General features: G+C 61.4%; 1 protein-coding gene across 1 annotated transcript in view; it reads right to left on the reverse strand.

Annotated features, from left to right (window-relative positions):
- Positions 1–691: 691 nt before the first annotated feature.
- The window catches only part of SLC9A3 (solute carrier family 9 member A3), a 41,530-nt gene continuing 26,664 nt past the window's right edge, over positions 692–15,557 (reverse strand). Inside the window, exons 3-17 of the mRNA XM_064479070.1 lie at positions 14,388–14,548; positions 12,834–12,912; positions 12,068–12,245; positions 11,372–11,592; positions 10,134–10,336; positions 9,600–9,689; positions 9,352–9,422; positions 8,239–8,368; positions 6,692–6,807; positions 5,993–6,122; positions 5,566–5,742; positions 5,348–5,420; positions 4,775–4,888; positions 4,232–4,475; positions 692–3,515 (exon numbers count right to left, since the gene is read on the reverse strand). Coding sequence (XP_064335140.1) covers positions 3,512–3,515; positions 4,232–4,475; positions 4,775–4,888; positions 5,348–5,420; positions 5,566–5,742; positions 5,993–6,122; positions 6,692–6,807; positions 8,239–8,368; positions 9,352–9,422; positions 9,600–9,689; positions 10,134–10,336; positions 11,372–11,592; positions 12,068–12,245; positions 12,834–12,912; positions 14,388–14,548 — 1,991 coding nt within the window. The 3' untranslated portion in view covers positions 692–3,511. The remainder of the gene's footprint in view (positions 3,516–4,231; positions 4,476–4,774; positions 4,889–5,347; positions 5,421–5,565; positions 5,743–5,992; positions 6,123–6,691; positions 6,808–8,238; positions 8,369–9,351; positions 9,423–9,599; positions 9,690–10,133; positions 10,337–11,371; positions 11,593–12,067; positions 12,246–12,833; positions 12,913–14,387; positions 14,549–15,557) is intronic.

Below are 15,557 nucleotides of genomic sequence, written 5' to 3' on the forward strand. Positions count from 1 at the left end.
TTTTACACTAAGTTAATTGCAAGGCTGCTTCTGGAGTAAATGTGAGCCCTCCTGGCTCCGGCTGGACAGCTTTGCTCCGCCGGGCTGGGCCTGGGTTGGTGCACGTTGACGGCTCTGGCTGAGGGGTGGAGGAGCTCGCCCCGCTGCTCCTCCGGCAGGTGCCCTGCATCCTGGTTTCAGGAGGGAGAGGCGTCCGTGGTGGACGTGCCGTGTCCTGCCTTCCCCTGTGGGATGTGTGTGCGGTGTTGATGCTGGGTGAATGCTGTGCTCTTATTTCACCCTCAGTAGTTGTGAACATTTCCCAGGCAGGACTTCCTGCCTCCTCCACCGGCCTTGTCTTGAGCCTGCAGAGGTCCGTGCCTTTCCTCCCAGGCTCTAGACCCCGCTGTCTTGGCCCACTTTTTTTCAGCCCCGGGCCCACCTGCTTTGGGCCACTCGGGTGTGGCAGGAGCTTGATCCTCCCACTCTGGCTGGGTGGGGCCTGCCCCTGTGTGCAGTGAATGGTGTGTGTCCACTGCCTCTACTGGGGAGGGACCAGTTCCCTCTTTGTGCAGTCAAGGGGCTGTCACGCGTGCGTGCGCGCACATCCAAGGCAATCTCAGCGCCAGGATGCTGTCTGCATGCAGGAGATGGCTCCTTAAATCCTCCTTGATATGATTTCTCACTTAGAAACAAAGTTTTCACCCCAAAATGCCTTAAAACATTTTTAATAGGCTTTATCAAGCAGTCCTTGTAGGGTCTGTGGTGGCCCCCTGCCCGGACACTGCCAATAGCAAGTGGGGCAGCTCTTTAAGGCACGTTGATTGTGATTAGGGTTACACAGTCTGACTAGATTACATTCACAGAATTAGCATCCACAATTTTCACCCCTCCTAACTTGAAATACATTTCAGTGAAGTTCCTCAAGTCTCCTTTCACAATAGAAGACCAACAGCACAGTTATGTGAGCACTGTTACAAAATTATTTTCAAGAAAATACGGACGTGAGAAATGACTCCTAAATTTGTGTCTACCACAAAGTAGGCCAAAGTTCAGTATTAAATAAATAGGAATTCTTTCCTAATAAAAGAATTGATAATGGTTTTCCTAAGGAAATACATTCATAAGACTTTGTTTACATTGTTTTACAACGCCATGAAACGTATCCACAGCACTAGGGTTTATAACACTGTCACCAGACCAGTCTCAAGCCGAAATGGCCTGGAACCTCCGTTCAGGTATCTGTACTTCGCTGTACAGGTCAACAAACAGGAAACCTGCCCACCCACCACAGAGGACACCGGCCACAGAACTGGCCCAGGAGAGGTTTGTCACCTGGCGGTTTAGTATCTGCAGCGTCCAGGAACCGCCCCGAAGCCGCTTTCCCCAGCTCAGCCTCCGGCCCTGCAGCGGTGAATCAGCCAGCGGTCCAGGGAGTTGTTAAGGCAGCTGGAGGTGCTGGACCAGCCAGGCTGTGGACTCTGGACGACCCACTCCCGCCGAGTGTAGGCAGAGCTTGTACTTTCCTCCAGGTTTTGTTGGGCAGACAATGGCTGGATTTTGTGCTCACGGGGTTGCTCAAAGTGGATGTGAGTGTGGGGAACAAGCCCTGGAAAGCACATGTCCCTCCTGTAGTGTGACGACCGGGCCAGTGGTTCCAGGAGAGAGCAGATGCGCCATCAGCCTACAGAGCTGACTGGGTGAACACTGCGCCTTCCCTGCTGTCTAGTGTTTTTCTCAACAGCAAAGTGTAAACTTCCCATAAGAGATCGATGTGCAGCTCTGAAACCACAAACTGCTTGTAATCCTCGCCTGTGACGCAGTGAGAACGCACATCGTGGGAACGTGGTCTCAGCACAGCATGGACGGTTCCCTGAGCAGGACTGAGCCTGGCTTTAGAGATGCTTCTACGAGTCCACTGTCCCTTTACTGCCCCACAAGCCCTCGTCTGAGGAGGTGAGGGCCACCTCCCTGACTCACTGCACAGTGCCTTACCTCCCCCCTCCAGAGGACTGGGGGCTCTGTCCAAGTCCCCGTGGCCCCCCAGCAGTGGTGAGATGCCTGAGCAACCATCCGGCCCGGGTCCATTGAAAGACCTGCTGAGATTCTAAACAAGACTGCTGAGCAGAGGCCTCACCCACTCTGCTGGGGCTGTGTGGGCACACCCATGCAGCTGGCACAACCCCCTACCCATCCTGGGCCATCTGCCAGTGTCAGGTAGGACCACTCAGGCCAGATACCAGGTGTCTGGGGACAGGACAGCACCCAATGCCCAGAGGTCACCACACCAAGACTAGGGTGTGCAGGACAAGCCCTGGGGCTGGGCATCTCAGCACAAAAAGGATGCTCAAACAGGATGTTCCTGCAGTTGCACCTGTAGCCCATGTGACAGGTGGCTGAAAGACCTGGTGAGTGGACATGAAGATACCCCACACCCCGCCCTATGGGGGGGGCTGTTGCCCTCCCTGGGTGCTTGGAGAGAGGCCAGCCTTGGTCTGGAATCCTGGGTTGGTATCACACTAGGTAAATCTCATTTTGTTTGGATCTCAGTTTCCCCAGCACTGCTGATGAAAATGGACACGAGGTGGCAAGAACTCAAGCAGAGAATATCCCTGAGTCAGGATGACAATGGAAACAGTAACACACAAGTGCCAGCTCAGTTCAAATACAGGACAGGTGGACAGAGGGACCACAGTGGAGTCTCCTGGCAAGAATGCCCGCACTCAAAAGGTGGAGGAGGCACATGGCCCACTCCCTGGCCCAGAGGGGCCTCTCCATACGGACCCCAAGGAATTCGGAGATTCCAGGCCTTGCAGCACATTTGGTCCCCTGAGAGTCCGGCTCCTGTCCATCCGAGCACTCACCTGGATGGGTGAGTGCCCAGGGCTACTCCAGGCCACCGGAAGACTCCTGGGGAGTGAGGCCATGGAGGGGATGACTCCAGGCAATGACCCAGGGATGACCATGAAGGGATGACCCCAGGTGGGCCCACCCGTGGCGGGTGGAGACCCCTGAGGGCGAGGTCGTGGCGGGGCATTCTGGGGCAGAGAGAGGTCATGTGTGCAAACCCAGGGTGGGGGTATCCATGGTGGGGTGGAGACTCCTGGGAGGCGAGACACTCCCGGGGCGAGGTCGTGGGTGCAGAGCACGGATGGGCTGCCGTCACAGCGGCGTCTCCTCCTGCTCCAGCGCGTGCGGCGGCGCGTGGCACGACGGCTGCAGCGACGCGAGCTTGAGCAGTGCGGGGCGGCGGCGCGCGCGGGGCCGCTGGAACGAGCGCCGGCTGTGCACGCGCCGCGCTGCCGCCGACCGCGCGTGCGCGCCCATCAGCCCGCGGCGCTCTGGCCCCGCCGCCGGCTCGGGGTCGGACGGCGCGGCGGGGGCGGGGCTTCGGGCGGTGGGCGGCACCTGTGCGGTGCTGGGCGGGGCCGGTAAGGGGCTGGGCGGGGCTGGGCTTGGGGCACGCACGCGCGGGGGCTTCTCGGTGGCGGGTGGGGCCTCCCGTCCGGTCAGCGGGGCGTCCGAGCCAGTGTCACCTGCGGGAGAAGCGGGCGTGAGCGCGGGGCCGCAGGGCAGTGTCATGCCCCTCCGCCCCCAGAACAGGAGGGACCGAGGACCACATCCCAGTGCAGGGGCAGGTGTGAGCCCGGAGGCGAAGCAGCGGGAAGACGAGCCGAAGAGGCGCCGGACCTCGTGTCCCCGGCTCGTGCCCAGAGGGCGCCCTGCGCTGGGCGGAGGGCAGGCTCTCTGGAACCTGCCTAAGCCAGACTGAGCTGCCGCGGGCCGGCCCTCGGGGACCCCTCCCCGCACCCTCTCCCTGCACTTCTCTCTGTGAGGTCTCTCCTGGACTCATTTGTGTCACGTGGCCTTCCCAGGGCCCCGGGCCTTTAGGGAGAAAGTCGGATGTTCCCCTTCCCACGTAGTCCCCCGCCCAGCCTGTGCCCCGTCCCCTTGAGCTCACATTCTCCTAACCGACAACCTGAAACAGTCAGATCCTCAGACAGCTCTGACCTGCCCCCTTGCCCCCCACCCCCACTCCCATCTAGGTTGGAGAGGCAGGAACTTAGATGGGTCTTTTAAGAAACGTGCGGCTGGAACAAGAAGCTTGTGAGAACAGGCTTAGGAGGATGCAGGACAGCTGCTGGAGAGTCTGCAGAAGCTCAGGTCCAGGGCGTGACAGAGAGACAGGCGCTGGGGAGAGGAGCTGAAGAGAGAGCAGGTGTTAGGCGGCAGAGGGGTGGGAGCCAGTTACATGTGTGTGGACTCCGGCAGGGCCGCGTGGGACTGCTCCTCGGAGCCGTCCGCCAGCAGGAAGGAGTCCACAGACTTGCCGCTGACGCGGAAGGGTGCCAGGCGGTGGAAGTTGCCGGGAGAATGGGGAATCTGCACACGGGCCCTCTGGGAGGGCACCACCGTCTCCCCGGGGGACAGCCAGGGTGGTACCCTGGAAAGGATGCTCGGGTCCTCGTCCGGGCAAAACACGGGGTTGTCAATTCCTAGGAGAAAGGGCAGCAGCTCATCAGCTTTCCAGGAGAACTCAGAAGGGCAAAGAGGGAGGGACCTGCCCCAGGGATCAGACGTCAGCTTGTGCTGCGGCCACCACCTGGAAGGTCACCTGGAAGGTCAGGGTCACATGCCTTGGGGTTGCTGGCCCTCCACCCACTCTCCCTGCTTTCAGAGCAAAGACCTCGGCTGGCCACCCACAGCTGTGCAGCCTCCTGGACCCAATGCTCCACTGCTTGGTCCTCCCTCCAGTGATGGTTTCTGGGGCAGCAGAAGGCCATCCCACTCTCACCTGAAGGGGAGTCTGTCGCTGTGTCTTGCGTGATGTTTGCCAGAAACTCGATCCCCCCACTCATCTCCTCGGCATCATAGTTGGGGGGTTCCTCAGGGTCCGAAAGTTCCAAATCTGGTGGCAGGGGAGGGCCAGCATGAGGGGAACAGAGTGGCGGTGCTGGTGTCCTGTTCCAGTGCCCTTGACCAACACCCTGGATGGCCTGGCAGGGCCCCTGAGGGTTGTCATCACTGCCAACCCGACCCAGCAGCCCCTGGGCAATTCGGCGGACGGCAGTGCCTGGATGATCACACCAGGACAGGGCTGGGCAAAGAAAACCACACCAGGGATTCCCCTTTCTCCCCTTCCCTGGCTACACTTGGCCTTTTTGAGGAGAGGCCGGCTTTAGAAGAGGGGCTGGGACCACATGGCCACGGGGGAAGGGGGTACAGAGCCCAGATCGAGGGCGCTGCCGTCCAGAGTGGCGGCAGCCTGCACAGGCGAGTCCTGAGTGCCGAGGGGTAGGGTCTCCCCGGAAGGACAACCCTCTGCACCCACCTGCCCGCCTTCGCGTTTCTCCCGCGGCCGCCGTACCTTTTTCCTTAATGGTGAAATCCTGCAGGGGGCTCACCATCGGCAGTTTCCCGTTGGGAATGCTGCTGTTTCTCTGAGAAACGGAAGACCACTTAAAGCCACAGGTGGTGCGGCCCCGCCCGTCCGACTCCCTGGGAGAGCCCCGCCCCCGCCCCGCCTCCAGGACGCCGGCCCCCGGTGGGGCTCGCCCCGAGCGCTGCCCGCCCGCCCTCCCTCACCCGCTTCTGAGCACGCTCCCTCTTGTACAGCTTCGCGGCCTTCTTGTGCGGGTTCACCCCCAGCTTGGCCGACTTGAAGGACTCCAAGCGTTTCCGCATGGTCCTGTGGAAGATCTCCTTGTCCTGCTTCTCGTCCTCGTCCGCAGTTAACTCGTGTCGACTGTAGAGATGCTTGTACTGGCGGGGGCGGGGGGAACAGCACGGTCACAGCTCGTGCTGCCCGCACCGAATCTCACAGCGAGGCAGACCCCGGACGCGCGAGCCCGGGAACCGAGCCCCGCCGCGCCCTCCACCCCCGTCTCTGCCCCAGCGTTTCTGCGCTAAAGGAGACCCACTTTGTCCCAGGGCGGGGGCGGCGGCAGCGGGGGCCGGGGTCCAGGGAAGCCCCGCCCCAGGCTCTGGTGGGAGGGGCTCCAGGCGCGCCCACCTGCTGCCGGGGCTTGTACAGGTACTGCTGCAGCGTGTGATGAGTGACCATGTCCTCGGTGTCGCGGACGCTCTGCCGCCTCTGCTCCAGGGACTGCATGTCCAGGCGCACAGTGCTGACGTTCTCCCTCCTGCGCGGGGCCTCGGTGAGCTGGTGCCGCCGCCCCACCCTCCTGCCCAGCCCCACACCCCGGGGCACCTGGGAGGCTTCTGCCTCAGGCTCCAGGTGGGCTGACCCCCACGAGGCCCTCCCGGCCTCTATTTAGGGTTGACTTCCGCAGTGCGCCGGCCCTTCCAAAGCCCCAGCTGTGAGCCCCACCTGGGTGCCCATTGCTTCTCCCTAGCACCTGGACACTGACTGGCGAAGCCCAGAACAGCCCTCCGCTGGCCAGAAGCCCCAGCCAAGCAGCCCCGCCCACCCCACAGAGGCAGGAGTCCCGAAATGCAGGACCAGCACACAGGTCTGTCTTTGGGGGTGGTAAACTCAGATGAGGTCTGCAGCACCAATCTGCTGCCCGAGCCTGCCTCCCTCCATCAGTGCAAACACCAGTGAGCTGACATACTACAGGTGACTGGTGCAGGGGCCCAGGGCCTGGTTTCCACATCCCCTCCACTCTATTCTGGGAGCCCCAAGATGCCCACTGGCTGGTGCCTGCAGCTTAGTCAGGGGGCCCCGCCTGCAGCAGCCCAGGTCACGTACAGGAGGTAGGAGACAGAGGCCTCCACAGTTGAGGGGCGCGGGGTGCTGAAGTCCACGTTGACCATGTTGTCAGTGCTGGGGGAGCGGATGAAGGCCAGGGACCCGCGGCGCTCTCCCTGCGAGGAGGAGGCAGGCACATCAGGCACACGGGCACAAGAGGCACTCAGCTGCAGGGAGCTGGGGTGGAGCCAGGGACACCCCAGCTACGGGGTGCTGCTCGACGACCCTGTGCACCTTCCAGCCAAGACCCTAGGACCACAGAGGAGGCCGTACAGGAGTTGGATGGCTCACAGACAGTTGTGTGAAGGACACAGCACCTCACTGACACCTTGAGGAGCATCGGGGAGACACTACGAATCCCCACAGGATTGGGAAGGTGGCCCTGTCCCCACTAGAGACTCCAAACCAATTGCCATGTTTCCCCCAGAAGAGAACCCCCAGGCCACTGGTCTGGAATTGAATCAGATGAGTTTGTTCAGTTACAGACTGAGCAGAGCCTCACGGGAACCAAGTCACAATGCAGAGCTATGGGAGGGATGTGGGGCTATCTGCAGGGGGGCCCCTAGGGGAGAGAGAGGATGACCCTTTGGGAAGGGGTGGAGCTGGGAAGGGCAGCCCGGTGGGGGCCACCTGCTAAGGGAAGAGCTGATGCTGTGGGAGGCTCTGCTAGAGACTGTGGCTGACCAGCACAGCCAAAGTGGACACACCCCTCCCCCCCGAGCCCCTATTGTCCCCAGGAGCACCCCCTCCTCCCTGGAGCACCCCCTCCCCCTAGAATCTTTCCCCTTCTCCTGGACCCCTCTTCTTCTCCTGGGACCCCACTTCCCCCTTTAAATCCCCTCCTCCTGGAATCCTCCTCCTCCCCCTGGGCACCCCTGTCCTCCACCGTGTCCAGACACCCGGTCTGGTCTGAGCAGTGTGGAGCCCACAGGCACCAATGTGGTGGGCAGTGGGTGGAGGGGAGGCTGCCACCCTGCTAGGAGCCTATGTCACTGCCTGGGGGCTGGGGGCCGATGAGGGGGCCCAGGAGAGAGGTTGCAGCCCACAGAGGGGGACAACACCAGGAGAACATCCCCCACCTTCCCAACCCCATTCAGGCTCTGAGGCCCTGAAAGGCACCCGAGTCACAGAGGCTGGGATTCCTACACTGAACTTTCTCAGAGAGGTCAGAATTGCAGGCAACCATCCTTCCAGCAGCTCCCGTCCCATGGCCTCACCCCTGCTGGAGCCTGGAGCTTGTGTATTTTGGGGGCTGTGATCTCAGACCCACCATCACCAGAGTGGGAGCTGTGACAGGACCCTTTCTCGGGGTGCCTGAGGACCCAGGAGCTCAGCTGAACTTGGGGCCGAGGCATCACAACAGCCCCCACCATCCCTTCCCCTCCCCTCCCTCTCCCCTCCCCTCCCACCCCTCCCCCACCTTACCCCTCCCCTACCCACACCCCCACTGCCACCCCATGGCCTCGGCCCTCCCTGGCCCACTGCCCAGATCCCAGAGACTGTCCACATCCATGTCAGTCTTGTCAGCCACCTCTGAAGTCTGGTACCTCGGCCACGTAGCTGATGGCATCCTTCAAGTTGAGCTCGTGGAAAACATTCAGAATCCGATCCCGGGACTTTTGAGCTGACCTTCTCATGAGGATTTTGCTGAGGAATTTCCGATCAAAATTGGACCACCTGGGGGGTCAAACCAATAGTTGTCAGCACTCGGCGGGCCATGGACAGAGGGGCCCCGGCAGCATTTGGAGGGAGCAGGGGTCCCTCTCCCGCCATCCAAACTCATGATGGACAGTGTCTGGCAGCTGGGGCAGGACACAGAAGGCGCCCCTACTCCTGATTTTCACTTGCTGTAACAACCACACAGTCAGGCTTTAAAATAAATATGCCTCCGTGTCGCCACCTGACACCCAGCTCGCGGTTCTGGTCCTTGTTGCTGCCTTCCTGTCTGAGGGTGGTTGTCACTAGGCTGTGTGTACAGTGTGGATCACGCCTTCTCCTCCAATATGACGATGTCGACAGGCTTCATGTGACTGCCTAGCCCTCCAGAAAGATGGGCTGAGGCCAGGACAGGCCAGCAGGGACAGGGCTCTGGGGCTCAGCTATAGCACGTTTTAGCTGCACGAGGAGCGGGCCACGGGGAAACCCCCGGGCACTCACACTTTGAGAACCAGCCTGCCTGGAAGGAGGCTTTAAATCCAACACAAATAGAATATTGGGGTTATTCAGGTCAGAAGAGGAGGTGGCTGGGCCAGACCTGAAGAGGCCCAGTGGACACGGCGGGGACAGGGGTTCCCAGGGGGAGGAGGAGGGGATTTAAAGGTGGAAGGAGGGTCCCAGGAGAAGAAGAGAGGTCAAGGAGAAGGGGAAAGATTCTAGGGGGAGGGGGCGCTCCAGGGGAGAATGGGGGCTCCAGAGAGGAGGGGCAGGAGAGGGAGGAGAGGGGGCCCAGACAAGTTGGCAAGCAGCTTCTGGCTCCTTTGAAGGTGGTTTTTCTTTGGTCCCTAGGGCTCTGTGGCATATGGTTATGGTGTGGGAGAGTCTCTCTGTAGCCTGTGGGCCCTACAGTCATTGCTGAAAGGAGGAGGGGTACCAGCAGCTGAGACAAATATCCTCTGAATCTCCCTGCTCCAGTCCAGTCAGGCGTCACTCCAGCCACTTACTTATCTCTGAGGTAGTTGTGTCCAATTTGCCCTGATATGTCCTCGATGGCCGAGAGGATGTGGTCGAAGGCCTTTTGGAGGAAGACAAGTGGGTCAGGGTCACTTGGATGGCCCTTCTCTCCCTTCCCCTCCTTCCTCCCCTCCACTCCCTCCTCTCCCCTGCCCTTCCCTCCCGCCTCCCCTCCCCTTCCTCTCCCCTCCCCTTCCCTCCGACCCCTCCCCCACCCTCCCTCTCCCCTTCCCCCTACCCGGCCATGCAGCTTCTCATTGAGTTTGGGCTCTCGCTGCTCACTCCTCTTCACCTTCAGCCACTGCACCAGGGGCTTGATGGTCAGGCCCTGAAACAGGGTACCCTGAGCCTGATGGCTGGGCTCTGGCTCCCCCCACACCCCACTGTGGCCCACCCAGCCAGAACCTACCCACACCCACAGGGGGAGGAAGGGGCCACCCCTTGGCCATGACTTGGGTGGTCTATGCCCACCTCCCGGCAGGAAGGAGGCCCTGCCCCTGAGGGTCACTCAATGCCCTCCTTAGATTAGCCAGAAGCAAGGAGAAGTGGGGCCCTTCCCGGGTGTGTCTGGTCAATGAGACATTAACTGGGGCTTCGTTAACCAGCAACGGCCAAGAAAGGACATTTTTAGGCCAAATTGTGCTGCGTCCCCTGTGGGGCCACATGAAAACCTACAAAAGGCTCCTAGTTACTAAAATTACCAAACCCAACGAGGCCTGGAGCCTGGTGGGTGGGTCCGGCGGGCGGGGTGAGCCGGGCAGGCTCCAGGTACCTGGAAGATGACGGTGAAAAAGATGACGATGAGGGTGGTGCTGACGAACAGGTTCTTCTCCTTGACCTTGTTCTCATCCAGAAGGACCACCAGGGCGTAAGCCACAGCCCCGCGAAGGCCGCCGTAGGACATGACCACCTGGTCTATGATCTCCAGCTGCACCATCCGGTACCGGTTCAGAATCCAGGTCTGCAGTACGACACCTGTGGGGCCCAGCACGCGCTCAGTACTTCCGAGAGGGTTGGGACATGGCCCCTCCATGCCCTCCAGCGTCCCCTCTGCGGCCGCAGCACAGGAGGGGTCATACTAGAAACTCCCTCCTCACTGCTGCCTCCCGCACTTGGGACGGGGAAAGTCACCCCACATCCCTTTGTCCACTTTGGAATCAGGCCTGTGCCCTCTCTGGGCCACCGGCCAACCTGTGCACACTGTACAGCTCTGCTCCCAGCAGCTCAGGAAATACTCAGGTCTCACTGTGACCCCGGGTGTAAACACCTGGGCCTTACGTCTCAGTGCCCCGGCCAGCTCCAGGACTGGATGCCACCCACGTGCGTAGCATCTGCTCCCTGGAGCCCTTAGTCCAGCGACTTCGGGCAGAATGGGTAGTGATCACCCAGACAGCCTCTCGAGCCCCTGGCCCCGGGTCACAGCCCTGGAGGCACCACACACCAAGGACAGGTGACCACGGTGGAGTGGCGGCAGCAGGGGCTCCTGCCTCTCACGTGCCATGGTCCACTTCCTCAGTGACTGACCCTGTCCCTGAGTGACCACCTTCAGAGGGAGTCAGTGAGAAGCCATGTGGGTTCCCCTGGGTTCCAGAACATTCCACTTTGACCTCCAGGTTCTCATTCACAAGGCAACAAGGCTGTGAGAAGGCTTGTTCCTTCACTGAGGATGACTGATGGCCAGGCCAGTCTGAGGACCCCCAGAGCTCCTGAACCTGCTGTTCACTGGTCTCGGAAGCTGGGGTCAAAGTATGACCCTACCTCCCACAGACTCCCCACAGCCAATCCCTGCCGTCACCCCATCCCCCATCATCCCCCATCCCCCATCATCCTCCATCACTTCCCGTCCCCTATCCCCCCACCCCCATCCCCATCATCCCCCATCATCCCCCATCATCCCCCATCCGCCATCCTCATCTCATCCTTCATCCCCCTCCCATCCCCAATGGTCCCTATCTCCCTGGACCCCTGTCTTTCCCTTCATAGTCCCCCTCATGCCCCTCACACCCTCACCGATGGCCCGGTACACGGAGATGAAGACCAGTGTCAGGAGAATGAAGGCCGTGTTCCACTTCCAGATGAGGGGGTCCACGGCTGAGATGCCCAAAAACATGAAGATGATGGTCTCGGCCCCGCTGGCCAGCATTTTCATGGTGTACCGCACGGTGGTGGCCGACTGCTCTGAGATATTGGCCTTCACATACTTCTGACAGCAGATGCCGCAGAAGGTGATGCTAGGGGACGGGCACTACTGTGAGGTTTCGGGGCCGAGGCTCAGCCCCCACCAGACCCTGTGGGGCTCAGGGCCCATTTCCAAGGCCCTACACCTGCCTCCTAGGGGATTGGTGTGCTGCGCTGGGCACCCCGGCCCCCCAGCCCAACACTGTCCCTGAGCCACGAGGTTGGCTGCCTCAGTTTCTGTCCACACTGAGGGCTGGGCTCCCAGGCTCAGAGCACCTGGGAAGGGCTGGTGTGGGCCCCACCCCATCACTCAGAGCAGGCGCTGCAGCTCCCAGACAGTTCTGTGAAAACGCCAACTCCTTATTTAAAAGGCTAAATAGATCAAATTCTTCGCCCCCACAGGGAATTCCCACCCAGCCTGGGACATGGGCCATGCATGTGGGGCTGGGGACAGGCCAACCCCACGGGCAGGTCTGCAGCCGCCTCAGGGCCCCAGCCCCCAGGCTGTGGCCAGCAGGGGGGACTCACGCCAGGATGGCCGACAGGGACAGCATCTCGGAGGTGAGGTAGGACAGGTAGGAGAGCACGAAGACGAAGCCAGGCTCGATGATGCGCACGTGCTTGGTGAACCGCGTCACCAGCGAGAGCAGGAAGGCGAAGACGACCCCCACCAGCGTGCCCCCCAGGCTCACCACGAAGAAGGACACTGCAGGGCAAGGACACGACGCTGCCCTGAATGGCCCTTTGTGGCCGTGGCGTGGGCCTGCTGGCCTCAGAACCGCTCCTCCTCAAGGCCGCCGGGTGCCCCCCCACCCACCCACAGAGGCACTGGCAGCTCAGGAAACAAGAGGCCGAGTCTCAGGAGGTCGGAGGCAGGCCGGGTGTCAGCCCCAGCCTGGCAGGGGGAGGCTGGGGAGCAGGCTGTCCTGCACCCGCAGGAGGCCCGGCTGCCCCATCACGGAGGCAGCACCGAGACCAGCAGCCCTTGGGTGGGGGTTTGCAGCAAGGGCCGGGGCCCTGGGCTCCCAGCGACAGCCGGGCTCGACCCCCTGAACGCTAGGATCCACATCCTCCTTGCGAGGCTCATGGAGCAGCAACCCTCGCCTCCCAGGGCGACTGGGCCTGACAAAGTCATGTTAGTGAAACACGCAGGGAGAGGAGGGACCTGTGGCTGAGACGTTGAAGGGGAAATGCCTTTTGCTGCACAGGCTGTGGTCCCAGCTCTGCAGCCCCACGTCCTGGAGAAGGGACGGGCCCCACACTCCCCTGAGGCACGGACTCGCCAGCTACACACCTATTCCTTTCACACAATCCACGCTGGTCACCTTGTCACCACCCAGCGTCACAAAAGATTCAAACACGTTGTACAGGACCTGGGGGGACAGAGGACACCAGGTCAGCCCTAGGCCAGCACTGACCCCCTCCCTGTCTCAGGCCCCAGGCCTCATGGGACTTGGAGTTGAGAGAGGAGCTGGTGGCGGCTGTGTGTATGGGAACTGAAAACCGCCAGGAGGAAGTCACCCCAGGCAGTCGTGTCAGGAGGAGGCCTGCAGGTGGGATCCGGGAGGCAGGAGAACAATCTGGAAGGAACTAGAACATTTGGGAGGAAACCTGCCCCTTTTCCCGCCCTCGGCAAAGTGGGGTGACACAAAGCTAACCCACCACAGGAGTTCTCAATTTCGTTTCCCAGGACGAACCCAGAGTTTCGTTTCCAGTTACTTTGCAGTGATGTCGCCCCTGACTAGGATGGTGCCCCTGGCGTCGTGGTCTGTTGACACTGAAACCGCGTGTCCTGCCAAGATGTTGGCTGAGTACCCAACACCCTGTCCCAGGCCGCAGAGTGGGGCAGCTGCGTGCTGAGCCTCGCGCTCCTAAACGACGCACTGGCTCCACAGTGGGGGGCCGAGCCGCTGCCCTGGGTGAGCTGCAGGCCCCTTGGGCAGACACTTGTCTCTGTGCCCCTATGGGGGGAGGACCCCCAAGGGGCAGGTGTACCAAGCTGTATTTACAGAGGGAGACCCCACAGTGGGGGTGCACTGGGACGGGGGCATCCCAGCAACCTGGAAACTGACCACAGCTGCCCTCTTCTTGACGAAAACTTGGATGGGAGGGAGGAAGAAGCCTCCAGCAGCGATGAGGGAAGAGGTTGGCTGCACAGAAGCACGTGTTTCCACGGAGACAGGAAGGCCTTGGGGCTTTCAGAGCCAAGAGGGAACTGCGCTTACTAGGTCTGCAAAATCTATGGGTGGAGGTGCTGGGCGGGCTGGGGCCTGGCCCAGGACAGGTGCACTGACTCCCAGGAGGGAGGCAGCTCTGCGCGCCCTGCAGGAATTCACTTCCCCAGAGCCAGTGGCCCAGTTTAGGTGGGTTTGGAAGACTGCGTGGCCACCTCGCTGACACAGAGACAGTGTCCCCACGTTCTGTGAACCTCACGTTCACTCTACACAGAGCTGACGTGGCCTCGCAGCCTAACCGAGGGTCCCCCAGCCCCACCGGCCCACAGGGGTCCTGGGCACACTGTCCTTGAGGGCTGCTTCCCGCGTGCCTTAATTTCCGTGAGAATGAGATCATCTACCAGTTCTCAGGGGGTCAGGCTGGGGGCCCCAGCTGTGGCCCCAAAGCTGGGGACGGTGGTTGTGTGATTTCAGCAGTGAAGCCACCATCATGAAGGTGCGAAGTGGGTATGAGATTTGTGAAAATAAACAAAGAAATCTGCTGAAAGTAGCCAGTTAGCAGGCCCTGCAGCAGGAAGGACGGGAGCAGGGGTGCTGGCCTGGCGAGCGTGGTGGGGCCCCTTTCCCGCCCGCCCGCTGCCCATGGGCCCGCACCCCCAGGTGTCAGTGCTCACCACGGTGACAGCGTCATTGAGCAGCGACTCCCCGAAGACGATAATGAACAGCACCTCGTTGACGTGTACCTCCTCAAACACGGCCAGGACAGCCACCGGATCCACAGCCGCGATCAGGCTGCCAAACAGGAGGAAGTCCAGCAGCCCGATGTCCAGGTCTCCTGGAAGATGAGTAGGCCGTGGGGAGGAGCCCTCAGGCCAGCCACAACCCCAGGAGCGTCCTGGGGTTGGCAGCAGCCTGCCCTCCCCCAGGGTGGGACAGTCCACCTCCCACCAGCATGCCAGGAAGGCCTCAGGGACCAGACCATGGGTTCATGGCTGTCGCTGTGTGTTCCAGGATCCCCCTCCACGACGGCCTCACCCACCCGCGGGGCCTCCCGACTGCTCTGAGCTTCTGGGTGCCGGGCTACCCCACTTGACGCCCACCCACCCCAGGATACCTACTGTCTGGCCTACCTGCAGCTGGCCCAGGCTGACCCTTCCTCAGAGGTGGCGCCCTGGCCTTTGCCCGCACCTCAGAGTGCCCGGAGCCTGGCCACTGGCCTGCAGAGACTCATCCCCACCCTGCAGCTCCACAGGGCCCGGCTCTGGGTGCCCTTGGGCTCTGCTTTGTGACCTTGGCTGACCTCCAGTCTTGGCCAGCTGTGTGCTAAGGGCTGGGCACAGGCTTCAGATAGCTGTGGCCCCTCATGGCGCAGGAGTCCCTGCTCCAAACCCTGAGGTTTCCCCTGAGCCAGGGGCCGGTGGTGGCTAAGTCATCTCGAGCAGCCCAACTACCTAAGGCGTCGGTGATAAACGCAATCTGATCACACCTGCACGGCTCCTGCAGCTTGGGTATCTGGGAGGCCAGGCCAGACGTGTGTGGCCCCACGTCACCCTTGGTGGGTCTCCCGGGGCTGGGCCCAGTGGGTGGTGCCAGCCGGCACTGGGGGCTCGAGGAAGCCTGCATGCTCCCCATGGGGTCAGAACAAAGTCCTGAGGTGACTCCTCCAGACAGGGGAACTTTGGCCCCTGTTTCTCAATGTGTCTCCTTCATCACTGAGATTTCAAGGTAGGTCTTGACCCCCACGGTGGAGTGGGGGGGGCATGCTCTTCCTTCAGTCAGAGGGAGGAGCCGTCTGGGCCTGTCCCTGAGCCTGGTTCCCCAGGTGGAACTGTTGGAGGCCAAGG

Source organism: Camelus dromedarius, chromosome 3, assembly GCF_036321535.1.
Source record: "Camelus dromedarius isolate mCamDro1 chromosome 3, mCamDro1.pat, whole genome shotgun sequence".
NCBI lineage: Eukaryota > Metazoa > Chordata > Mammalia > Artiodactyla > Camelidae > Camelus > Camelus dromedarius.